At 38.9% G+C, this 27265-nt stretch overlaps 1 protein-coding gene and 1 long non-coding RNA gene across 2 annotated transcripts in view; both read right to left on the bottom strand.

Annotated features, from left to right (window-relative positions):
- Window positions 1-27265, bottom strand: part of LOC306981680 — a 66708-nt gene that overhangs the window by 15562 nt on the left and 23881 nt on the right. The gene's annotated exons all lie outside the window — the stretch shown is intronic.
- mkrn1 (makorin, ring finger protein, 1) lies at window positions 5845-26651 on the bottom strand. Its single transcript, XM_079581279.1, has 8 exons — window positions 26513-26651; window positions 24011-24142; window positions 14240-14430; window positions 12266-12480; window positions 10961-11175; window positions 9238-9348; window positions 7858-8002; window positions 5845-6244 (listed from the first exon to the last, which is right to left on the bottom strand). The coding sequence occupies exons 1-8, from the start codon at window positions 26584-26586 to the stop codon at window positions 6032-6034; spliced, it is 1296 nt and encodes a 431-aa protein (XP_079437405.1). The 5' UTR covers window positions 26587-26651; the 3' UTR covers window positions 5845-6031.

Raw genomic sequence — 27265 nt, 5'->3', positions numbered from 1 at the left:
CAACGGGACGGGAGGGGGGGGGCGGGGCAGGGCTCCGGGGGTAACACGCAGTGGCAGTTCGGAGCGGGACGGGAAAGTGCAATGAGAAACTGATTTACTTATGGTTTAAGCAAGAGAGGGGCTTTTAGTAGGAATAGAAGTAGTAGTAGTAGCAGTAGTAGCAGTGCAAAGAAGCTTGTAGTAGTCGTAGTCGTGTTAGTAGTACTCAAAGGGCTGTTGAATTTGTGTTTTTGTGCAGTTATTCCAGGCAACTTGGCAACTGGGATTCGTCCGACCTCGGAGCGTCCCCGCTGAATAAACTTGTAAGGAAACAAAAAACAGCTAACGCTAGTACAGTTTGCTAATAATATTTAATATTTAAGGCTGTTGACCCAAAGTAACGTTCATATCACTGATGCAGTGGTTTTGTTAGTTTCGTCATTGGCTGCACTTCTCGACCGGGGGGGGACGCCGTGGCGGCCTTTCATCTCGCGGCTGGACTCGGATCACTCTGACCGTCTCCGAGTTTGCATGTTTCCCAGTTGGAGTTTGGAATTTTTCCCAGTTGCCAGTTGCTTGAAACGCAGCATCTTTCGAATATTTTTTGGGACATTTCATACAATGTTTGGAGGTAAAACTATAGATACAGACGGCATCTCGTCATAGAAGGGGGCGTGGCCTCGCCGAGGGGGAAGCCATTTAGCCATTTTCTGGTGGAATATGAACTTATTTATCACATACAAATAAAGTCAAGTGTAAATCAGGCCCATATGGATATTTTCTCTCAGCAGATTGTTCAGTAGAAGTGAAAAAACGGCAGTTGTAGCTAGCGCTAGCTAACCGTTAGCATTAGCCCGATGCTAACGTGTAGCATCATGCTAGCATTCTCCGTTATTTATGTATTTATGGGCTGTTGAACCACTTTGCTCCTCTCCATGTCTTTGTATCTTTATTTAGTAGAAAACTATATTTATAATTCAGCATTTCTTAAAGTTGTTTTTGAATAATTAGAGAAAGTTTAGATTTTTCTCCAAATCTAGATTCCAGAGACGCCGTCTGTATCTATCCATGCCGGCACAGATACAGACGGCATCTCTGGAATCGCCCATATATGGTCATGTTTGAAAACAGTTAAGGGGGAAAACAATTTTGAAAAAATCTAAACTTTCTATAATAAAAGATACAAAGACATGGGGAGGAGCAAAGTGGTTCAACTGCCCATAAATACATAAAAAAAAAAGAATGCTAACATGATGCTACATGTTAGCATCTTGCTAATGCTAACGCTAGCTCGCGCTTGCTACAACTGTCGTTCTTTCACTTCTACAGAACAATCTGCTGTGAAAAAATATCCATATGGACCTGATTTACTCGACTTTATTTGTATGTGATAAATAAGTTGATATTCCACCAGAAAATGGCTAAAAAGAGAGAAAAATTGTGTTTCCCAAAAGATTCCATTTTCCCGCTCAGCGAGGCCACGCCCCCTTCTATGACGAGATGCCGTCTGTATCTTCTGATGAGGCTTATATATATTAATGTAAATAATTGAAAAAAACGTCTTTTCTCAGCATCATGATTCGTATCATATTAAAAGGAAAAAAAAAAAGTTAATATAACTTTACTCTATATATTGGTGGGGGTGCTCCGGGACCAATTCCGTCGTATAGTGTGACGTCACAGCTCTACTTCCGGTAGTTACTGAACCTACTTACTTCTCAGACTCATTAGCCAAAAATGCTGCACCTACTGCTAAAAAAAGTCAAAAAAGTATCATTTACTAAAGTCACTACTTCCGGGGTTAGCGTAGCTGCTGCGCCGACTCGGACGTTAGCATTTTTCTCCGCTAAACTCGGATGTACCAGGGAAATATTACTTTTATAGCGGTAGGACTAGCATTTTGGCTAACGGGCCTGTTAAATAAGTATGTTCAGTAACTCTCTATTGAGTTTCAGGAATATTGATTGTGATATCGAAGAGTTTTTTTCTGTAGTTTCTCGCACATCGGACCCGGAAGTAGAGCTGTGACGTCTCGAAAACCTACCAGGAACCCCCCAAAAAACCTGAAATAAAATGGGTATTAGAGCGGCCACCGGGATGGAAGCCGATTCAGTACTCCAAGTGGTGTTTGCAGTAGTAATAGCCAAGTAAATACTGAAGTAGTAGTAGTTGTAGTAGTAGTAGTGGCAGTTTCAGGGGTTGGGAGAAAGTGCAAAGATTGTGTACAAAAACATTAAATTAGCATATTAGCCAAAGTAAGCGACCCAGTTTAGACCCCGGTTCTTTTCGTCGTCAAAGTTCTCAGACCCCTTTTTAAACCTCAGCCCCGGTTGAGTCCCGATTTTGCCCCCCCCTCCCACAAACTTGAGAATACGTAAGGTACAGTTTCTCATCCCTAATGTGGTTGTCGCAATTGGCACAAACTACCAGTCTCATATATTGATATTTAACATCAAAATCGTAACATTATTATGATGTATGGATAGATTTACAAGTTCATGACACGGCGCGGAAATGAGCCTTCGTGAATAATAATAATAATGAGAATAATAAAAAAAGTCTCAGTAGTGCACACTTATGTTAAAATGATTTTGGAATAAAGTAGAAAAATATGTTTATTTCAACAGTTCAAAGGTGGATTCGTCGATAAATGATGCAAAAAAAGTGAGCTTTTTATTTAGTTTCTCTGTTTTGTGGGGTTGAACTGTTGAAATAAATGGCCCGGGATGATTTGAGATTTTTTGGATCGAAAAGCAGCAGGTCCACACAGCAAAAGCTCCTCCACACGAGCTAAAAATGGCAATTGTTGAAGCTTTTTTTTAATCCTTTTGGACTGGCTTTGATGGATTCGGTTTGTAGGCCTAGATTGTCTCATGGATTTAAAACTCCCGCCTGAACCGAGAGCATTTTCTCCAGTTCAGCTTTACCCAAATCCTGTAGGCCAGTGTAACACCTCATTTGAAAGATGAAATTGATCTTTTTCCTCACATCATCAGATTTTTTTTCATCACTTTTTTCACTCTCATTTTTGTTAAATTTTTCGTATTTTTTTATTTTTTGTCCATTTTTTTGTCACTTTTTTGGCAAATTATCCGCATTTTTATGTCAAATTCTTATCACTTTTTTATTCATTTTTTGTCACTTTTTCGTCCATTTTTTCGTCAAATTTTTCTCATTTTTTTGTCAATTTTTGCCTATTTTTGTCATTTTTTTGTAAATTATTTGTCACTTTTTCGTCAATTTTTTCCTCACTTTTTTTGTTGGGCAGTCATCTCATTTTTGTAAAATTTTTAGATTTTTTTTTGTCACTTTTTTTGTCACTTTTTCGTCCATTTTTTCTCAATTTTTCCTCAAATTTTTCTCACTTTTTTTTCAAATTTTTATCCATTTCTGTCATTTTTTTGTACATTTTTTGCCTTTTTTCCTCCAATTTTTTCTCACTTTTTTCACATTTTCATCCTTGTTTTCGTCTCAGTTTTGTCGCTATTTTCACACCTCTTTTCCAGAAGCTTTTGGACTGGGGTAAAGCTGGAGAAAATGTGCCCGGTTCAGGTGGGAGTTAAGCGGTCAAAATGCGCTCCTTAGACTTGAAAATGTTACAAAAGCGAGTTTTGGGGATTTGAATTGCATGCCGGTGGTTCTCAAACCGCCATTCACCTGAACCGAGCACATTTTCTCCAGTTTGGCTTTACCCCAGTCCAAAAGCTTCTGGAAAAAAGGTGTGAAAATAGCGACAGAACTGAGACGAAAAAAATGATGGAAATTTGACAAAAAAGTGACGAAAAAATTACTAAAAGGTGACAAAAAAAGACAAAAAATTGACAAAAAAAGGGACAAAAAGTGATGAAAAAATGACAAAAAATAACAAAAAGTGACAAGAAAAAAATGACTAAAAATTGACCAAAAATGCCAAAAAAATTGACAAAAATGTGACAAAAAAGTGACGAAAAAGTGATGAAAAAGTGACAAAAAATGACAAAAAAAATTTGACAAAAAAAAATTGACAAAAAAAAGACAAAAAAATCTGATGACGTGAGGAAAAACATCCATTTAGATGAGTTTTGTAGATCTTAGCTTTCAAATGAGGCGGGTAAAGCTGAACTGGAGAAAATGCTCTCGGTTCCAAGAGGTTAAAGGAACAGGCCACCGTTTTCCACACTGACATATGTTCTAGCCTGAGGTTAGACGAGTATCTTAATTCCAAAAGAATTCTAAAAATAATGTGGACGTCGAAGGTGTGCCTTACAACATAGCACCCCTTTTTATCCGCTTAAAAAAAGTCAACATGCTTCATTTTGTTTGACTATACTTGGATAGAACTCGTCTAAGCTCAGGCAAGAACAAATCTCAGTATGGAAAAATGGTGGCCTGTTCCTTTAAAGTGATAGTCTGGAAGTCTACACGTATTACAAATGTTACTAAATGTTCAAAATCTACCCCCTGGTCTTGCATTTTTGATGTAAAGTAAGTAATAATATATATATATCAGTCTCCCGTGTTGACCAATGAGACGAGACTTCCTGTGAACCAGCCAGTCAAGCCCCTCCCCCTCCCTCTTGATTGGACCTTTGACAATTCTGTTCCCGCTCTCTTAAAGAGGGGAGGGATTTGATTGTTTACTTTCAAATGTCACTCCATCTCGCTTCACTGTGCAAACTTACAGACTATCCCTTTAAATATCGAAGTATTGATATCAGTAGTATTAAAAAAAGATGACATTTTTCAGCAACATAATCTAAATAGTGGATAGAGCCAGGTTTAAGCGCATGTTTTTTTTGGATCTTCTTTAGTTTATAGGTGAAAATAAATGTAAAGATTCAAATTTTGCCTTGTTTTATAGAGTTCAAAGTGGCTGGAGCAATGTATGGGAAGGAAAATACTTAATCTTAACATTTTTAAACTCCGTATGGTCCCTTTTAGTTTAGTAACGTCTGCACATGGGCGTGTACATTTCTCCCGTCTTCCGCCAGAAAGGAAATGACCATATTTGGATTACAGCAGTTCACATGGAAGGTTCGCATTGTATCATGATTTGTTTCTTTTGACTAAAAAGGTAGAAATGAGGTAGAGTGCCATTAAGATAAGACGGTTTAGACATCGTTTAGTCTGATATGAGCCCATTTTACACCCTCTCTAGTGCCAGTTTGCTGGGCCAAAACATCTCAATCTGAGCATAATAATCCAAATTTTAGTCGTTTTGCCTAGTTAAGAAGTTCTCGGGCGTTTGTCCTGGATTATTTCACTTGTTCTGAGATGTTTCTGACTCGTTTCGATACGTTTCGTCCTTATTTCAGGTCATTTTCTTCTGGAAATCCCCCATTTATCTGGTGCAAGTCCACTGGGCTCACCACAAGGGTGTGTCCGGTCTCCGCTTTTATTTATCTTGAAACTGTGGGGTAAGAAAGTTGGTCTTATCTCATTGGCGATTTTACTTTCTTATTTCAAAGCGAGATTTACCCAAAAACTGGTCTGAAATATCCTCAAACAAGTAAAGTAAACTCGGTCCGATCGGGAAAAGTGTCTAAATGAGTGAAAACCGCTCAAAACAAAGATACATTTCCATGAATTTGAATGTGGCAGAATCGGACCTAATCCCTCACAAAATGACGAGCAACATTTTGGAGATTTCTTTCAAAAACTGTCATATTCGCCACTTTTGGTGCCCTAAATCCTCTCTTTTTGTCAACGATCATTCAAGCTTAGTTTATAAGAAGGTGTTGAACTTTCGAACAGTTTTAGTTGCTTGTGGATCGGGCCAGGAATCAGAGAGATATTAGATCAAGTGCATTTTCAGTTGCCATTGTTTTGGATTTTTAGCCAAATGAGAAAATCTAGGCCTAAAAATCTAAAAGAACTCCAAAAAGTTTCCTGTGGTTTTAGCTCATGTAGACTTTTTTTTGCTGTGGAAGACCTTAGTGACCTGTTAAACCCCGCCATCAGCCGCGTCCCTATCCCCCCCAAAAAAACCCAGTTTGTTTTTGCGAATGGAGATGCAGCCCTAGTCTCTTGCACGAGCCCTGCCCCGCTGCAGGGGGGGAGCCAGCGGGGGGCGCTATAGGTAAATCTCGTAGAAGTCGTCGAGCTCTTCTTCGTGGAAAAGGTCCCACTCGTCCTCCGAGTCGGTGGCGTCGTCGTCCGTCCCCGCCGCGAGCAGCATCAGGAGCATTTCGCTGAGTTCGAACGTCACCAGCTCCTCCTCTTCCTCCAGCGAGTCCGTGCTGTCGCGCTCGTCCAGGAAGTCCCAGAGCGGGGTGCGCCGAGAGGCCTGGAGGGGAACGGCAGGGGGACAGAAGTTACTGACTACCGTATTTTCCAGACTATAAATCGCACTTTCTTTCATAGTTTGGCAGGGGTGCGTCTTATCCTCCGGAGTGACCAATATGAATTCAAATATATATAGTATATGTTAATATATAGAGTCTTTGTCCACGATTTCTATATCATAATTATGTGATCGTGTCACTACAATTTGAACAAGCCCATACGAGCGATCGTGATGTCGTCACATCCGTTGGCCGTGGTAGGCATTTTACATGTTCATATTTGATAAACATTTTATTAAATTCCTTTATTATACGGCTCTTCACAACGTAAGTAGAAGCTCCGTTGATTTGAATGGGATTTCCCAACGTTCTACCGGTCATTATTTTCTGATAAAGGACCTCTGAGAAAAATAATGACGCTGCCAATGGCAACGGAGTTAGTGCTTTCATATCACTCCGCACGTACGTAATAGCGACACTATCTCTGTCCCCGTCACCGAGAGAGAAGTCGGGGAATCGCTCGTGAAGTTAGCGTGAGTCTGACTTTCAACTTACCCAGAGATTCACCACCATTCCTCCAACTGCCTTCAACTAAGTAGCTAGGCTAACTACTAGCCTTGCTGCTTCTAGCCTAGCCAAACGTTGCCAAGCAACGCGCAAACCTTTGGGAACTATTTGTCGCGGAAGTCATTAAATAAACCTTTCGACCTTCATAAAAGTGTACGAAGTTTATGTTGTGTGTGTTCAGTTGGCAAATGGCCGAATAATAAGCGGGATAATGTACAGGGCGTATAGGGCGAAACAAGTCCGGTTCGCCCTGTCGGTGCTTATTTTACCGATAATGACCAGCGTTCTATACATTATCCCTTACATAATCAGCAAAAACAATGTCCATAAACAGGGCATTGCTTCTCTTGTGCTGTAACAGATCTATCATTTTATAAAACCGAGTTAGAGGCCTGTCTGCATCAGCTGCCTACCAAACATCCGGCGAAAATTGCGGAAGTAAACAATAACAGCGATCGCTCGTATTGGATTCCTAGACACCCAAAACATGGGGTTAGACACCAAAATGACTTGTCTAGGATGAATAATAAAGGAGTAATGGGCATTTTAAGGATCTCGCCACCCTCTTGGACGCCATCTTGAAAATTAGACCTTTCCAGTGGTCAGATTTTGGTAGACTTTTAGTATGTTAATAAGCACACCTGATACTACAGAAAACCATTGAAAAACCTTTTGTAGCAATTTTTTGGGGGTTAGATGTTTTTTTTTTTCATATATGAAGCCACCTTATAATACCACATGCCGCTAGAGGGCACTGCAGGCTAATCGAGCAGCAGAAAGAAGGTTTGGAGTGAGCGAGAAAGCAGAGGTTACCGCGATGAAGAAAAAAAAAAAAGAAGCTAATCACGGGCTAAAAGCTAGATGACCACATTTAAGGTCAGCACACGCTACACGATTTTTCTAGTCTTCAACGATTTTATATAGAATGGGGGGTCCACACTTCACGACTGGATTCAGTGCGATTTTCGAACGTCTGGGGGTTCACACTTAACGACTGAGAATCGTAAGAGCGAACACACTACACGATTCTGACAAACCATTGCCTCACCCTGCTGCGGTGCCCCCCTCCGGGCCTGGGTCTCTGCGGCTGGGCCTCCTCCAGGCGGCCGTCAGGGAAAGCGTGTTTGTAAAAACAGTTCGATCCGAAGGGACACGTGCCGCGGCCTTCGTCAAAGTATCGACAAGCTTTGCTCCTGAAAACACAGACCAGGTTTTTTTTTTTAGGGGGGGGGGGGTTAGGGTTGGTTAATTACAAAAGATGTCAGCAAAATATATAAATGAATGCACTTTGGACAATAACTGTGGAATCAAATATCTAACTTTTCATTGAATTTGTCTTTTTAACCCCTTAACTCCCACCTGAACCGAGCACATTTTCTCCGGTTTGGCATTACCCCAGTCCAAAAGCTTCTGGGAAAAAGGTGGGAAAATGGCGACAGAACTGAGATGAAAACAATGAAGATGTGACAAAAATATGACAAAAAATGGACAAAAAAATGGACAAAAAAATAAAAAAAAATGACAAAAAATGAAAAAAAATGGACAAAAAATTACAAAAAATTACAAAAAATGATAAAAATTACAAAAAATTACACCAAAAAAAGACACAAAAAAAGACAAAATTCGACAAAATTCAACAAAAAAATGAAAGAAAAATGACAAAAAATGCCCCAAAAAATGATAAAAATGACAAAAAAATTACCAAAAATGACAAAAAAAATGACAAAAATGGACAAAAAATGACAAAAAATATGACAAAAAATGGACAAAAAATTGACAAAAAAATGACAAGAAAATTGACAAAAAAATTACAAAAATTGACAAAAAATGACAAAAAATATGACAAAAAATGCCCCAAAAATGACACAAAAAAAGACAAAATTTGAAAAAAAGAAAAAAAAAAGACAAAAGACAAAAAAATGAAAGAAAAATTACAAAAGAATGACAAAAAAAGTTGACAAAAAAAGACAAAATTTGACAAAAAAATGACCCCCCCCCCCAAAAAAAAGACAAAAAACTAAATGAGTTGAATACCCCCCCAAAAAAGATGGAAAAAAATCTGATGACGTGAGGAAAAAGATCCATTTAGATGAGTTTTGTAGATCTTAGCTTGAGGTGTTACACTGGCCTACAGGATTTAGGTAAAGCTGAACTGAAGAAAATGCTCTCGGTTCAGGCGGGAAGTAAGAGGTTAACAATGCCTGAAACCCTATTACCAGAAGGTGGCAGCAATGAGCCAGATTTAATCCCACTTCTGACTTGATTTGTTCAATATGTCCTCTCTCACGTTAATATAAACCTGTTCTGTTCAAGCAGTTAGAAACAATTCCCTTTTCATTAGCGGGTTGTCTATGACTTGAAACATTAAATGATTAAACGTCTCCAAATATATTCCTTTCAATTTCGTCCCCGTGTTGATCAGACCTACCCCATTCCGTCCTTGTACTTCTGAATAAGCTTCTGTTTGTCGTCTTTGTCTTCGACCCAGTACTCGCTCGGGATCACGAAGTTTGACGTGATTCGACACTCGGGACACGACCTAAACAGAAGAATCACATTAATGCACCGCACAAAAGAGCATTAAATTGCCTTTATAACATTCCAAGTGACTGCAGATGCTAACACTGCTCATGGTCCTGAGTGCACCACCCCCGGTGTCAAATATACGGGGGGGAAGCATCATGCTGTGGGGCTGCTTTTCCTCAGCGGGGACTGGGAAGACTGTAAGAATAGTTGGGAAGATGGATGGAGCCAAATACAGGGACATTTTGGAGGAAAACCTGCTGGAGTCGAAAAATTGATGAAAATGTGGCAAAAATGTCACAAAAAATAACAAAAATTTGATAAAATGTGACAAAAAAAAATCAAAAAATGTGACATAAATGTGATAAAAATTTGACAAGAAATGACGAAAATATGACGAAAAAACGACAAAAAAATGGATAAAAATTTGACAAAAATGTGACAAAAAATGAAAAAAAAAAAGACAAAAATTTGACATAAATGTGATAAAAAATGGATAAAAATGTGACAAGAAATGACAAAAAATGACAAAAAAATGACAAAAATGTGGCAAAAAAAATGCAAAACGTTATGTATGGAGCAAACCTAACACTGCTCATGGTCCTGGGTGCACCATCCCCAGTGTCAAATATACGGGGGGGGGAGCATCATGCTGTGGGGCTGCTTTTCCTCAGTGGGGACTGGGAAGACTGTAAGAATAGTTGGGAACATGGATGGAGCCAAATACAGGGACATTTTGGAGGAAAACCTGCTGGAGTCACAAGAGAACTGAGGCTGGGGCGGAGATTCACCTCCAGCAGGACAATGGCCCTCAACACAAAGATAAATCTACAATGGAACGGTTTAAAAAGAAACATATTAATGTGCTAGAATGGCCCAGTCAAAGTCCTGACGTAAATCCTATTGAAAATCTGTGGAATAATCTGAAAACTGCTGTTCACAAACGCTCTCCTTCTAATGTGACAGAGCTTCAGTTGTTTTGTAAAGATGAATGGGCTCAAATGTCAGTCTCTACATGTGAAAATCTTGTAGAGTCAAACCCCAAAAGACTTGTGCTGTTATTGCTGCAAAAGGGGGTTCCACAAAGTATTCATTCATGCTGTATGAATACTTTTGCAAGCCCCACTTTTCACTTTTCTATTTTTTGAAAAATAACAGAATCATGTATCATTTTGCTTTCACTTCACAGTTGTCGGTTACTTGTGTGTGAACGTTCAGTAAAAAAAAACATGACAAAATGTGCAAAAGTTCAAGGTGTGTGAATACTTTCGAGAGGCACTGTAAATCCAATTGAAAATCTGTGGAAAGACCTGAAAACTGCTGTTCGACTGCCGTTTTTGAAAAAAATCAAAATAAAATCTTTATGTTTATGGTTGTGAACATGACAAAATGTGCAAAAGTTCAAGTGTATTAGTACTTTCGAGAGGCACTGTATGTGAGTATTTCCCTGTAGTAGTTACTAGGTACCTCCTGGCATAAAATAAGCAACATTACAGCTAGGTTTAGGTCTTTTTACACTCTGGCATCAAAACCAAGATGTTCAGGGAGAAACCTAGCTCAAAATCTCAACTTTGCCCACGGCCGTGTCTCATTGTGTTGGTAATTTTGCCATCCAACCCACAACTCACTTGATGATCTTGCTCTCGAACTGCTTGGCCCTCCTCCACTTGCGGATGCACTTGAGGCAGTAGCAGTGGCAGCAGTTGGAGAGGATCCCGAAGCGCCGCTCGCTGGGGTTGGCCTTCTCGAACACCACCTCCATGCACACCCCGCACATCATGTCTTTGCTGCGCTGCACCGCGAACGACAGCTCCATGTCCTTCTCGTGCGCCTCGATGCACGCCTGGAGAGACACATTTAGAGATGCTTTTTCTCTTTGCGCACTAAGTCATGAATAGGGCTGGGTATCGATACATTTATTTCGATACCAGCACTGTTTGTTTTCTCCCCCTCCCCGATACCTATGCTAAAACATTTAGTATAGGTATCAGTCATCTAGAACCATAAGAACAATATGATCTGTAATTTACAATGTCGGGTTCATCTCCAATGTCAAGAAATGTGTGAAAAATGAGGAATAATTTTGGGGGAAAATAAGGGCATCTTGTTTAGTTTTTAAACCCCTTAACTCCCACCTGAACCGAGCACATTTTCTCCAGTTTGGCTTTACCCCAGTCCAAAAGCTTCTGGAAAAAAGGTGTGAAAATAGCAACAAAACTGAGACGAAAACAATGATGGAAATGTGACAAAAAAGTGAGAAAACATTGACAAAAAAGTGACGAAAAATGTATGAAATAATGGGAAAAGTGTCACAAGAAATTGACAAAAAATGGACGAAAAATGACAAAAATGTGACAAAAAATGACAAAAAATTGATGAAAAATTGACGAAAAAATGACAAAAATGTGACAAAAAAATGACAAAAAATTGACGGAAATGTGACAAAAAAAGAAAAAAAAATGTCGAAAAAATGACAAAAATGGATGAAAAATTTATGAAAAATGGACGAAAAAATGACAAAAATGTGACCAAAAAATGACAAAAAAAATTATGAAAATGTGACAAAAAAAAGAAAAAAAAATTGACGAAAAATGTGACAAAGAAAAAGAAAAAAAAATGACGAAAAAATGACCAAAATGTGACAAAAAAAGACGAAAAAATGACAAAAATGTGACAAAAATAAGTTGAATACCCAACAAAAAAATTATGGAAAAAAAATCTGACGTGAGGAAAAAGATCCTCTCGTTTCAGGCGGGAGTTAAGAGGTTAATAAGCTAATCACAAGTGAAAAAATGTGCCTTGTTTTTTTTGTGTTCAAAGCTCAGCCACTTGCCAACTGAAATTCATTATTATTTTTTCATTAATAAAGAGCTCAGTTTGGTGCGCCGGTACAGCATAAACCCCCGTGCGACCCTCCCCTAAAAGCGCAGTACCTTGGTGTGCTCGGAGCGCTGGGCGTGGTCCGTGGGGTGCAGCACCTGCAGCCCGCACATGTCGCAGACGTCCCCGTGGAGGTAGGCGCAGTTCAGTCCGTAGCGGCACTCCCCCACCGCGGCGTACGGACACAGCTGTTTGCTCAGAGCCTTACCGTCCTCCGGGGCCAGCTCCTCGATCAGCGGTGCGCTCGGCTCCGCCTTCACCGGCTCGGCTGGGGGACACGGGGGCACAGGCGGGGCGGTTAGGGCATGTTCCCCCTCATCTGACCATTACCAGCATCTGTCCTCGCTCTACTCTGTGTTCATGTCGAGAAAAAGAGGCCGACTGAGGCGTGGTTCATTACAAGCAGCACTCGCGCTACTCTTCTATGGCAACCTTCACATTATGTTTTCATTATGTTCTCTTTACATCCCACTGCCTCGTCTTCTTCCTTAGAATCGACGTCAAATTGAAAACAAAAGCGAAATTGCCTTGAAAAGTTTGTTTAAGTGTTGGTTACGCACGGGCTGACTTTGATACAGTAGATCAACGCACACCCCTAACACCAAAACAACAACAGTTTTCCATAAATAAACCACACACGCCTCAAGTGCCACAACACCAGGTCTGATCTGAGTTTTAAGGAGACATTTCCATCGTGTGTCAGTGTTTACCTCCTGATGATGCTCCTTGTGTAGCCACAGCTCAGTCCAAAAGAAAGAAGCACATTTCACAGGGCGCCAAAAGAAAGAAGCGCATTTTACAGGGATCCAAAAGAAAGCGCATTTTACAGGGATCCAAAAGAAAGAAGCGCATTTTACAGGGCTCCAAAAGAAAGAAGCGCATTTTACAGGGCGCAGAGCAACTTTTTTTTCTTTTCCAATTCAGCCGCTCCAAGAATCCTGCAGCTGCAGCGCAAATGTTCCAATACGCTATAGTTTTCTTGCAACTGCTGCATAACTCTGTAACTCCTCCAAAGCCGATATGACAGTTTCTGATCAAATAAATCCTGTACATTTCGCAACTTTGCGCATTCGATTGGTGTCCAACGCGAGGTGCTGCCTCTCTTTTCCACCCGCTCATCTTGGATCTGCAGCAGCGGAGGGACACTTTTATTTATTTAATCTTTATTAAACATTGCGCGTTGCATCACGCATGTCACGCGTGTACAAAGAGACCCCAAATACTTGTTTTCATAGGTATCTTAAATAAGTTCCACTGGGACCAAGACTCCCTTCAGTGGGACGATCCTGGTTAAATAAAGGTCAATAAAAATATGTACCCAAAGATATTTAGTGCAGAAAGGTCATCCTTGTTAAATGTTAATCCAAGAGTTTATCAATTATTTATAATTGATAATTGATCTGGAACATGACAATAAAATATGACTTTATTGACCTTACAATGGAGGAGATAAATAAAATGTTTCACTCAGAGAAAGCCACTTTTAAGAAAGCCTCTTGGTATCGGTAAATATCAGATACTCAAACCCCAGTATCAGTAGCAAAAAAGCTGGATTGGTGCATCTCTAATCCTGATGCCCCACTAGGACAGCGTATGTCATCGTCGTTATTTGCATGATAGATATTAAAGAATGATCTAGTGCGGTTCATCCTCAAAAAGCTGATCCAGCCAATATCTGACTCGAGATCTGACTAGGTGGGTTGCCACGTCTCAGGCAAAGTTTCAAATTTTCCTCATTCTTTTATGTTTTTTAAGACCTGAGAGAAATATAAACGTAAAAACTCTTGGGATAAGATAAACTCTGACTCTCTGACGATGCAACCAGAGCCAGAGAGCAGAACAAAACCAGGAAGTGAACGTTACGAGGCATTGTGCGTCTTCTACAACCAAAACAAACAAGTAGAAGAAGTGACGGAAAAGGAAGTGGAGTTTCATCGACCAATCAGAGAAGCGCGTTTCTTGATCACTGTTTTCCCTGTTTTTGATATTGATCCATCTACAATGATCCGATATCCTTTCACACCCACCTCGCCCGCAGTAGGGCTGACCGGGGACGAACTCTGCGGCGTTGACCCAGTCCGGAGCCGGGCCTGATCTGGATTCTGGCCTGGACTCCGATTTGGACTCCGGTTTGGACTGTGGGTCGGATGGCGGTTGGGCAGACGGCAGCGGCAGAGTCTGAGCGGGCGGCTCCTCCTTGAGTTTACTGTGCTCAAACCTGCACACAGGAATACAAGAGCAAAGGCGTTATTATGAAGGTGAAAAAGCTGGCCTCAGAAAAGTCCATCAAAGAAGATAAAAAAACAAAAGCACAAAGAGAGCAATTATCAGCGCTGCACTTCAGGGACTTTCTGTACTAGGTGTTAATGCATCCGTAACCTCTTACCACCCGCCAAAACCAAATGCATTCTCTCCTCTTTGCCATTGTCGTCACTTTTTATTTCCCTTATGTGTTTTTGTCACTTTTTTGCTGGACGTTTTTGTCTTTTTTGCTGGACTTTTTTCTCATGTTTTTTCTGGACTTTGTCTTTTTTTTGCTGGACTTTTTTGTCTTTTTTTTTCTGGATTATTGTCTTTTTTTTGCTAGATTATTGTCACTTTTTTGCTAGATTTTTGTCACTTTTTTGCTGGATTTTTGTATTTTTTTGGTCACTTTTTTGCTGGATTTTGGTCACTTTTTGCTGGATTTTTGTCATTTTTTGCTGTTTTTTTGGTCACTTTTTTGCTGGATTTTTGTCATTTTTGTGCTTTTTTTTGGTCACTTTTTTCTGGATTTTTGTCACTTTTTTGCTGGATTTTTGTCACTTTTTTTCTGGATTATTGTCACTTTTTGCTGGATTTTTGTCATTTTTTGCTGTTTTTTTTTGGTCACTTTTTTTCTGGATTTTTGTCACTTTTTTGCTGGATTTTTGTCACTTTTTTGCTGGATTTTTGTCACTTTTTTGCTGGATTATTGTCTTTTTTCTTCTAGATTATTGTCTTTTTTTGCTGGATTTTTGTCATTTTTGCTCTTTTGTCACCTTTTTGTTGAGTTTTTGTCATTTTTGTCGCTTTTTTTTGTTGCGTTTACATCCTCATTTTCTTTTTTTCTTTTTTATCGCTAGAGATTTGGAGAATTTGGAGAAAACATGTTCAGGTGGGAGTTAAGAGTTTAACAGTTTTTCCTCCATGAATCCATTTCTATAATCACATAGTGCAATAACGTTAACTGTTAAATTACATTTTCATCAAAAGACAAACTAAACTAAAATATGTCAACACTAACACTGGACCGCGGCAATAGTCTTGTTTTGGTCACGATTGAGTTTTGTTTTGACACATTTTAAAAGCTTTCTTTCAAATCAATGGATGAACCAGTGTTGAAATTGCTTTGTAAAAGATCAAAATTTAAATTGGACCCCTTATGTGTTTTTGTCACTTTTTTGCTGGATTTTTGTCTTTTTTCTTCTTGATTTTTGGAATTTTTTTTGCTGTTTTTTTTTGTCTTTTTTGCTGGATTTTTGTCATTTTTTTTGCTGGATTTTTGTCTTTTTTTGCTGGATTATTGTCATTTTTTTGCTGGATTTTTGTCATTTTTTGGCTGGATTTTTGTCATTTTTTTCTGGATTTTTGTCATTTTTTTCTGGATTTTTGTCTTTTTTTTTCTGCATTTTTGTCACTTTTTTCTGGATTATTGTCACTTTTTTGCTGGACTTTTGTCTTTTTTTTTGCTGGATTATTGTCACTTTTTTGCTGGATTATTGTCTTTTTTTTTCTGCATTTTTGTCACTTTTTTCTGGATTATTGTCACTTTTTTGCTGGACTTTTGTCTTTTTTTTTGCTGGATTATTGTCACTTTTTTCTGGATTATTGTCACTTTTTTGCTGGATTTTTGTCATTTTTTTGATGGATTTTTGTCACTTTTTTGCTGGATTTTTGTCCTTTGTTTTGCTTTTTTTTTGCTGGATTTTTGTCTTTTTTCTTCTGGATTATTGTCTTTTTTTGCTGGATTTTTGGCATTTTTTGCTGTTTTTATTTTGTCTTTTTATTGCTGGATTTTTGTCATTTTTTGTTGCTCTTTTGTCACCTTTTTGTTGAGTTTTTGTCATTTTTTTTCGCTTTTTTTGGTCACTTTTTAGCGCTTTTTTGTTGTGTTTACATCCTCACTTTCTTTTTTTCTTTTTTACTGCTGTTTTGAAGAAGCTTTTACATTTGGCGAACTTAGAGAATAGGAGAAAACATGTTCAGGTGGGAGTTAAGAGGCTAACTTAAAGTAAGACGAGCCTTCTTGTCCAGGTGCAAAAGTGACTCAAATTGAATTACATTGTCGTCAAAAGACAAACTAAACTAAAATATGTCAACATTAACACCGGACGCAGCAATAGTCTTGTTTTGGTCATGATTGAGTTTTGTTTTGACACATTTGAAAAGCTTTCTTTCAAATCAATGGATGAACCAGCGTTGAAATTGCTTTGTAAAAGATAAAAAATTTAAATTGGACCTTTTTTCATGAATAAAAGCACAAAAGGCACAAAAGAAATAATGTCTGACTGGTCGACGACTACGGCGAGTCATTAGCTGCGGCCCATAAAACGGCTCCTTCTTCGTCATCGCTTCGCCTGCGATTCTTCCCACAGAGGTGCGACTCAGCGAGAGCGAGGGGGCGGAGGGGGCGTAATGTATTCATATGAACCTGAAAACCCCAGCGCCGCGAGGAGGGGGGGGGGGGGCTAAACGCCGCTCGCCGACATCACTGAGGAGGGGAAGGGAGTCAGAGCGCTAACCCTGTCTGGGGAGAGACGCGGCAGACAAAAGGCTGGACTGAACAATGGCACAGCGCCCCCTGGGGATGAGCCCCTCCACGCGCCGTCTGCGAGGGGGGAAGGAGGGTGTGAACGGAGGGTGAGGGGCAGCACTTTAGTCCACAACATTTGAGGAGACAGTACAACTATGACTAAAATGTCCTGATATTTTTGGCGCCATGTGGGACGTTGGCGATGTCAGGAATTCACTCACTTTTACTAACTTTTCCAGACAGATTCAAACCCTGAACAACGACAACAATCCTTTTATTTATTCATGTTGCTCGTTGCTAAGGAGGAGGAGGTGGAGGAGGAGCTGACCAGTGCAGGACACCACGCTGTTAAATGGACAGGTTTCCTCCAGGAGCTACGGTTTCCTCCACCTCCAAAAACATGCAGGTCAGCTCAGTCGCACCGGCTCAGGACTAACACCTGAACACTATTTGGATTTGTCTGCAGTTGTACAATGACACATAAAGCCCTTACTTACATACTTCTCTTGGTTAGGTTTGTTTGTTTGTTTGTTTGCGCTCTGCAGTAGCGACAAATGCAGTTTCTTTGCTGCAACAAACAACATCCGAGTTAAAGAGCAGACTAAAAAAAAAACTAAAGGCCAGACTAAATAAACAGATTCAATTCATCAGCAGGAAAAGTTTAGAGTATTATCTACTGTTCCCATTTAAATATGTCATTTTAGTGTAAACTAGGGTTGGGCGATGTCCCCTTAATTGGTCGTTGACGATGTTTACAGTGAACCATCGTGATGGTCGATGATATCGTCCATTTCTCACTATAAGCATTTTTTTTAAAGACATTTCCATAGCCTATATATATGCTGCATATTACTATGTATGCTAGGAAAATGTGAGATTGCAGGATAAATGGATCTAAACTAAACATGATCTGAACACAGTCACGGACACGACTTTTGCAACAGAAATGTGTTAAAACTCGTGCGTAAAGTCTGAGAGGAGAACGACTTATTCAGAGCGTGAACTCCAAGGCTCTTATCACACTAATACAAATGTAAATCAGAGCTTATTATTTGCATTTGCTCAGTTTTAACGTAATGTTTAAGAAACAGTGGGTGAACGGGACAATATTACAAGTTTGCGTCGTAGCTACGTTTTTGAAGCCGCTCCACGCGCCGCCCGGTCCGTGTGCTGTAGCCTCGTACCTCCTGCACCGCCTCTTTCTCTCTCCTCTCTCGGTTCTTCATGAGAATAATCCGCGCTCTCATCTAGCTCCGATGTGAGAGCCATCTCATTTTAAAACGGTTTAAGTTTCCGTACGCAGCAAAGCAAAACCACGCGCTGGTAAACTCTGAGCTGCAGAGAAAGAGAGAGAGCTCTGCGCGTCATAAACAGAGCAGCTGCATCTTTACTTTAATAATTACGGCGAACACATCATGTCTTCTGGCAGGTACTGACACTAGGCGCATATTAGTTATATCCGTGATTTCATTTACAGTGCAATCCCTGCAAAGTTTGTAGGTTTACAAGGCCTACAGAAGACCAGTGCGTGTTTCTGACAGGAGGGGGCGTGGCCTCACGATGGTGGCTCTCCATCGTGATGTTACTCATCCATCACGATGGACGATGACATCGTACATCGGCACAACCCTAGTGTAAACAAGTATATTTTGCACTTATATGGTCTAAAACTGTCTAAAACCGTGGGTGTGCTGCCCCCTCATGGCTAACAAGTATATGGAATTTTGATTTCACAAACCTCAAATACGTACTGCCAATATATGTACATTTTTGAATGTCTCATCTAGAGATGCATCGATACTGATACCAGTATCGGGTATCGGGCCGATACCACAGGCTTGTACTCATACTCTTACTCATCCAAGGAGGTCCCGATACCAGAAACTGATACCACTTGACGTGCGGCCAGCGCACCTACAGGACACAGCTCTCCACTGAGGAGAGAAAATAGCAACAAACTGGAGGATTCTTTAGTGGAAATCCAATATTCCACACAGAGCTGACTTTACGACAGACGACACTCCCTAAATCAGAGTCTGTGCTGGATTTAGCCAGAGCTAAATGTTGTTAGTGCTGCAGCGTCTGCAGTGTTTACAAGAAACAGGCTAATGATGCTAACTAGCCGCTAACTCGCAGGTAACAGTTCTGGCCGATTCTTACGCCGTTTTATGCCCAGGGTGTAAAATTCATATCTTATTCATCTGAAAAACTAACCCAGCGACTAAAAAGAAAAAATGAGCTGCGGCAAAATGATCAAAATGCTGTAGCTACTGGATAAGCTGCTACGAACACGGGAAAATCCACACAGAGCTGAAGTAAAGGCGAACAGAGACTATTTAGCTGCAGTAATAACTAACATCTCAATATTATTGTTAGATAAAAATAGATAAATGAATGAAGGACATGAGCTGTTCCATCTATAAAAAATAAAAACAAAAAAATATTGAATAAAAAATAAAATAAAATGGCATCGGTTCAATTCTGATATAACTTCTCTTAAAAGTGTCGCCTACTTTACTAAAGGAAATGTAAATGTGTACATCAACAATAACTAACCAATCTGCTGTGAAAAAGTCAGTCTATAAATCGTATATTCACGGTATCAGCATTCAGTATTCAGCATCAGCAAGTACTTACATCAAAGTACTTGTACGCGCATAGTTAAAGTCTGTAGGGCTGAAACGACTAATCGATTAATCGACGACTAATCGATTATTGAAATAGTTGACAACTATTTTACTAATCGATTAATTGTTTTCTGGTTCACATAGACTAAAATGGGGCAAAAATGACATAAAAAATGTAGTATTTTTGATGAAAACCTACTTTGATTTTCTATTTAGGGTCTGTAGTGTTTTGTACATTGTAAATTTCATTAATAAAGCCTTCAAAAAACATTTCCCTTTAGTTTACTCCATCAACACATCCTCAAACAGCGCCGCTTAAGCTATAATGTGATAAAAAAGAATCCTACATTCACAGCCAAGCGATTAATCGATTAAGCGTAAAAATAGTCGATAGATTAATCGATTACAAAATAATCGCTTTCTTTTCTCTACTCGTACAGCGATCACGAACACCCCGAGTCCAAGGCGAGCCCCTCCTCTTCCCTCAGGCTCGTCTGTCTGCTGAGGGGGTCGTATGGTAATGGATGCCCCTCACGTGAAGGAATGTCCACACCCCCACAGCCCCCCCACGAGGGCTCCAGGGTCACACCGGGACGCGCCGCAGCTCCATAAATCCACATTAGAGCTGCATCTGAGCGAACTTGAATAGTCTGCAGTCTGGAGAAGACCAGAACATTAACGTCTGAGGGGTGGGAACTTGGGATTAGGGGGAGATAAACTCAGCTGGTTTTGAAATAACTGCTTAATGTTCATTCATGTTAGGGCTGCCCGATTATAGAAAAAAATCAAAAATATTTTCTTTGGCTAATCCTCTGTTCGAGACATACCTGGTTCACCTGTCCCCTGCTGGCCAGCCCTCGCACCTGCCCAAGCAAACCAAGCGGCGCGGTCTGATGACATCATCACACGGCGCGGTTTGTTTAGCCCGTGAAATGCGAAGGGAACGGCATGAATTAATACGAGTTTGCTTTGAGCCAAGTCTGTGAGATCTGCTCCTAGGGCTGTTCAATTAATCGAAATTCGATGACGATTTCGATTACAACAGTAAACGATTACAAAATTAGCATAATCGCAAAAAAATCGATTATAATATTATTTTTGTAAAAAAAAATATTTATTTTTTTTCAATTTTTTTTTTTTTTTTCAATTATTTTTCCTACTTTTTAATTTTGGGATTTTTGTCTTTCTCTTTTTTTGCTGGATTTTTGTAATTTTTTTGCTGGATTTTTGTAAATTTTTTGCTGGATTTTTATAATTATTTTGATGGATTTTTGTCACTTTTTTGATGGATTTTTGTCTTTTTTTTTTTGATGGATTTTTGTCTTTTTCTGCTGGATTTTTGTCTTTTTTCTGCTGGATTTTTGTCACTTTTTTGATGGATTTTTGTCACTTTTTTGATGGATTTTTGTCACTTTTTTGCTGTTTTTTTGTCACTTTTTTGATGGATTTTTGTCTTTTTCTGCTGGATTTTTGTCACTTTTTTGCTGTTTTTTTGTCACTTTTTTGATGGATTTTTTTTAAAGGCAACAAATAATCGTTTGAATAATCGTGATTTCAATTATGACAAAAATAATCGTGATTATTATTTTTTCAATAATGCTCCTGAAGAAGAGTTTTAGACTTTTCTGCAACAACCAGCCCTGGGCAAAGGATATAGAGCAGGGGTGACCAAAGTGGGGCCCGCGGGACAAATTTGGCCCCCGAAACAACTCTGTTGGCCCGCCAGAGAGCGACCATGGGAGTGGATCTCTCCTTCTGTGGTTCTCCCCAAGGTTTCTCTTTTCTCCTGCCGGGTTTTTGAGTTTTTCCTTGCCGTGCTGGAGAGTCTAAGGACAGGGGACGCCCACGCCGCTTTTCCTTTCCTCCTATTGGACATTATACTTGCCTGGATTAACCTGAACTTTTAATTGTCATATTAATTGCTCTGTTTTATTGCCTTAATGTTTCGTGCAGCCCTGTGAGGCGACTTCTGTTGTGATATTGGGCTATACAAAACCATTAAACTTGAAACTTGACCTACTTTTGCGCTGCCTGTGGTTAATATTAACTCTCTTCCATTCATTCTCAATGGTAAATATGGATGCAGTACACTTTTTGACCACCAGCGTCAAATTGGGGGCGCTGTTTCACTCCTTTCGCAAAGTTAAGGAAACACTGTTGTGGGGTCTTGGTGTTTATCAATCACACTTTCACAGTTTTCACACTTTTATTGCAAAGGTTGTTGACGTTGACAACAGTATATGTTAAAAATGGACTTATAAAAGAATTGATGCTGAACTGACACTTTCAAACTAATCTAATGTGGCATTTTCTTTGAGTTCCCGAATGAGGTAAAGTTACTGTAGGTGCTGTAGATACAGGTTTACAGTTTACTTTATATACGATATACAAATGTGTCACAGTTAATAGTCCCCCGCCTTTTTAAACCCATAATCCAACATTGTGTGGGTTGAGAGCTGCTCTGTGTGTTTAATCACACTCAGACACTCGCAGGCCTTTCTCAAGCAGCTCCGTGTGAAACTTCTCCGATGTCACTGAAGCGACTCTGGAGCGCGGCGACAAAAATAAACTCTCCGGAGAAACAAAACTGACAAACAGCAGCTGAGCGAGGGCCCGGCTCTCCGACAGACGCACAAACACTAGAGCAGTGTTGTCAGGAGTCACCGTACAAATATCGAAAACTGTTTGAGAACACGGTTAAAAACATGAACTATTTTTACCGACAATTGTCTCTGGGGACCCAAATGTGTTGACCAATGCCACTCTTTGCAAAGATTTTTAGATTTAATGGCTTGTTGGAATCATGTGTTACTCTAAATCAGGCTAAAGCTTAAGTCAATTAGGAAAATCATGACAAAAAAACTGAACTCATGGACATTTAAGTTCCTGTGTGTTTTCGTTTTAGGCCGAGTGTCACTCTCGGTCAGGTGACTTTGAATTGAGCGTTCCCCATACACAAGAATAGTGAAGCCAGGCGCTATATTAAAAGACAGTAAGGTTTGGTGTGGTATGTCGTTTTCTATGTAAAGTAGAACTTTGGTTAACCTCTGAACCGAGGGGATCTTTTTCCTCACGTCATCAGATCAGACGTCATCAGACGTCATTTTTTTTGTTGGGTGTTCAACTCATTTTTGTCACATTTTTGTGATTTTTTGTCAAATTTTTATCACATTTTTGTGATTTTTTGTCACATTTTTGTGATTTTTTGTCACATTTTTGTGATTTTTTGTCACATTTTTTATCACATTTTTGTCATTTTTAGTCACATTTGTCATTTTTTGTCACGTTTATCACATTTTTGTCATTTTTTGTCACATTTTTTGTCATTTTTTTGTCACGTTTGTCACATTTTTGTCATTTTTTGTCACGTTTGTCATTTTTTTGTCAATTTTTTGTCACATTTTGGTTATTTTTGGTCACATTTTTGTCATTTATTTGTCAAATGTGTGTAATTTTTGTCACGTTTTTGTCATTTTTTTGGTCAATTTTTTGTCACATTTTGGTTATTTTTGATCCAATTTTTGTCATTTTTTGTCAAATTTGTGTAATTTTTTGTCAAATTTTTATCACATTTTTGTGATTTTTTGTCACATTTTTGTGATTTTTTGTCACATTTTTTATCACATTTTTGTAATTTTTTGTCACATTTGTCATTTTTTGTCACGTTTATCACATTTTTGTCATTTTTTGTCAATTTTTTTGTCACATTTTTGTATTTTTTTTGTCACATTTTTGTCATTTATTTGTCAAATTTGTGTCATTTTTTGTCACGTTTGTCATTTTTTTGTCAATTTTTTGTCACATTTTGGTTATTTTTTTTTATCACATTTTTGTCATTTTTTGTCAATTTTTTTAGTCAAATTTTTGTCACATTTTTTGGTCACATTTTTTATCCAGTTTTTGTCATTTGTCACATGTTAGTCTTTTTTTGTCACATTTTTGTCATTTTTTTGTCATTTATTTGTCAATTTCTTGTGACATTTTTGCAACTTTTTTGTCACTTTTCCGTCACTTTTTGTCAATGTTTTCTCACTTTTTTGTCACATTTCCATCATTGTTTTCGTCTCAGTTTTGTTGCTATTCTCTCACCTTTTTTCCAGAAGCTTTTGGACTGGGGCAAAGCCAAACTGGAGAAAATGTGCTCGGTTCAGGTGGGAGTTAAGGGGTTCTTTTTCCTCACGTCATCAGATTATTTTTCCATCATTTTTTGGTTGGGTATTCAACTCATTTTTGTCACATTTTTGTCCTTTTTTCGTCAGTTTTTTGTCACAGCTGAAAACATCTGGATTGTTCATAATTTGCAACGTTTGATGGCTAAATGCTAAATACTGTACGTTGAGCAGGCCAATGAACCCTGAAAACCTTCCTGGACTTAGCCGGCAAGCTAACCGTCTCACCTGCAGCGGTCTCCGTAGGCGCAGGTGCCTTTCTGGTAGAACTTGCAGATCATGTTGGCCGGTTTGCTGCTCGTCAGGTCGTGGGAGTACCGGCAGTTCTCGCCCTCTTTACACAGGCCGTGCATGAAGTACCTGCAACACACACAAAATCAAGAAATCAAAAATCAGTCAGTGTATGTAACGGTCACATGTCCATGATGAGAGGAATAGACAGCCAATGGAACAGATTTCTATAACAGAGCTAGAAACAGTAGGGCTGGGTACCGTTCCTTTTTTATTTTCTTTCTTCTTTTTTTTTTATATTACTTTAAAAAGAGACTAGATGCAAGTTGTAAATTTTTATACTCACTACTGCCACCTCAGGTCTTACGCGTAACTGCACCTTCTATATTAACCTCCTAACTCCCGCCTGAACCGAGAGGATCTTTTTCCGCACGTCATCAGATTTTTTTTACAGCATTTTTTTGTTGGGTATTCAACTCATTTTTGTAACTTTTTTTGTAATTTTTTCGTCAATTTTTTATCACATTTTTTGTGATTTTTTTGTGTTTTTTTTTGTCACATTTGACTTTTTTTGTGTCAGTTTTTGTATTTTTTTGTAAATTTTTTATCCATTTTTTGTCATTTTTTTGTTACATTTTTGTCATTTTTTCGTCAAACTTTTATCAATTTTTTGTCAATTTTTTTGTATTTTTTTCGTCCAATTTTTATCACATTTTTTGTCATTTTTTCGTATTATTTTCGTCAGATTTTTATCATATTTTTTGTCATATTTTTGTCATTTTCTGTCACTGTTTGTATTTTTTTGTCCATTTTTTATCGAATTTTAGTAATTTCTTTGTCAAATTTTTATCACATTTTTGTCATTTTTTCATCAATTTCTCGTCACTTTTTTGCCAATGTTTTCTCACTTTTTTGTCACATTTCCATCATTGTTTTCGTCTCAGTTTTGTTTTCTCACCTTTTTCCCAGAAGCTTTTGGACTGGGGGTAAAGCCGAACTGGAGAAAATGTGCTCGGTCCAGGTGGGAGTTAAGGGGTTAAGCTTGTGCACTTCAGACCCAAATTAACAACAGTTTTTATTATTATTAATAAATAAAATAAAGACTTTTCATTAAAGGCAACAAATAATCATTTGAATAATCGTGATTTCAATTATGACAAAAATAATCGTGATTATTATTTTTTCAATAATCGAGCAGCCGTAATGAAGTCTGTGTTTCAAGGACCTTATTCTGCGGAACAATTCCTTAAATTTTTCTCCTTATCGAAATACCAGGATTATGTTGTTGTTGTTTTTTTGGAATGATGTCATAACCCCTTAACTCCCACCTGAACCGAGCACATTTTCTCCAGTTTGGCTTTACCCCAGTCCAAAAGCTTCTGGAAAAAGGCGGGAAAATAGCAACAGAACTGAGACGAAAACAATGATGAAGATGTGACAAAAAAGTGACAAAAAATGACAAAAAATGACAAAAAAGTGACAAAAATTTACAAAAAAATGACACAAAAATGGCCAAAAGATGACGAAAAAATGACAAAAAATGACAAAAAATGGACAAAAAATGACACCAAAATGGCCAAAAAATGACAAAAAAGTGACGAAAAAAATGACAAAAAATTGGACAAAAAATGACAAAAAAATGACAAAAAAATGACACAAAAATGGCCAAAAAATGACTAAAAAGTGACGAAAAAATTACTACAAAATTGACCAAAAAAAAGACAAAAATAAGACAAAAAATGGACAAAAAATGACACAAAAAATGACACAAAAAGGACACAAATTCTACAAAAAAAATGATTTTAAAAAATGACAAAAAAGTTACAAAATGAGTAGAATACCCCCCAAAAAAAGACGAAAAAAATTTTGATGACGTGAGGAAAAAGATCCATTTAGATGACTTTTGTCGCTTTCATATGAGGTGTTTACACTGGCCTACAGGATTTGGGTAAAGCTGAACTGGAGAAAACGCTCTCGGTTCAGGCGGGTGTTACCTTAACGCCCAGAGTCACTCATTTTTTTTTTTTTTAATCCTAAGTAATAATCATTTGGGTGTCTACTTCTCTGTTTGATCAAGCATATGTTACTCAGCCCCCCCAGTTTTCTCCAAAAGCGAACACATCTCATTTTCAATCGTTAAATGGGCATTCAACCAGTAAGTTAGGACACCACGATCCTATACGTCAACGTTATAAAACCACACGAATGACAAATGTGGACGTCTAAACCAGGAGGACAACGGCCTAAATGTCAGCGCAGTACGACCGACAGAGCGGGCAGGTGGTCGCCCTAAAGCCCCGCTGTCTGGAGCGCTGATAGCCGTCTGTGGAAACAACAACAGTGTTAGCCTGGAGCTAGCCTTTAGCCGCTAACAGCTGAGCGGACGAGAGACGCCGCTTGTCATCCGCTTTCCCCTCACTCCCCCGCGGGTGTCTGGCCTCGGACGCCTCGCCGCGGGCCCGGTGTTCGACGTGGGGCCGCCGCGGGGCCGTGTCTCACCTGCAGGTTACGTGTTTGGTCCAGCCGCCCGACACCACAGCAGGAGCCGCGGACGCTGCTGCTGCCTCCGCCATCGCTGTGTTTATGTTCAGCCCGCCGGATGTTCGGCGCTCGGCCTTTTCCGTCGGCGCTGGGAGCGGGACTCGGCCCTTTCCGTCAGCGCCCGCGTTTGTTTATTCGCGATTTCAGTTCCTGCTTGTTGTTGTTTATCTTTTATTTATTTATTTCATTTTTTAAATTTGTTTTATATAGTCCGCTGAGTGTTATTTGTGTATGTGTGTGTGTTTTTTGTTATTTAGAAACAATTAAAAAAAATAAAGTAAAAAAAAAAAAGACAAAAAAAATGTACGGCTACTTAAAAATAAATAAATAAATAAATAAATAAATAAATAAATAAATAAATAAATAAATAAAATAAAAATAAAAATAAAAATAAAAATAAAAATACAAATACAAATAAAAAATAATAATAGAGGCTCAGCCAACATCGACCACAACAGGGCGCTATTGTTCAGTCAGTTTAGTACCACCACCTAAACCGAGTGCATTTTCTCCAGTTCGGCAATACCCAAATCTAAACAAATAAATAGACAGATAAACATACTAGAAGCTTATAAAATAACCCATAACCCAAACTAGCCCAGTGTGATAAAGTGTGTTTTCTTCTGAATTCCCTGAAGAAATAAGTATGACATATATATATCTTGTTTTATTTTCAGTTCCTCCATAATACAGGCAACTTAAAGCAGAACT

This window comes from Gobius niger (genome assembly GCF_951799975.1).
Source record: "Gobius niger genome assembly, chromosome: 22".
In the NCBI taxonomy this organism is placed as follows: domain Eukaryota; kingdom Metazoa; phylum Chordata; class Actinopteri; order Gobiiformes; family Gobiidae; genus Gobius; species Gobius niger.
The sequence above is the reverse complement of the archived record's forward strand: the minus strand, read 5'-3'. Positions and strand labels throughout refer to the sequence as shown.

What these genes read in the sequence shown, in the direction of transcription:
- mkrn1 (XM_079581279.1), bottom strand. Translation starts at nt 26,586, where the DNA reads ATGGCGGAGGCAGCAGCAGCGTCCGCGGCTCCTGCTGTGGTGTCGGGC. An exon ending in AGCGCTCCGAGCACACCAAG is followed by an intron (nt 11,176 to 12,265) that starts GTACTGCGCTTT and finishes GTGTCTCTCCAG; the next exon opens with GCGTGCATCGAGGCGCACGA. An exon ending in GAGGGGGGCACCGCAGCAGG is followed by an intron (nt 6,245 to 7,857) that starts GTGAGGCAATGG and finishes GTTCCCCTCCAG; the next exon opens with GCCTCTCGGCGCACCCCGCT.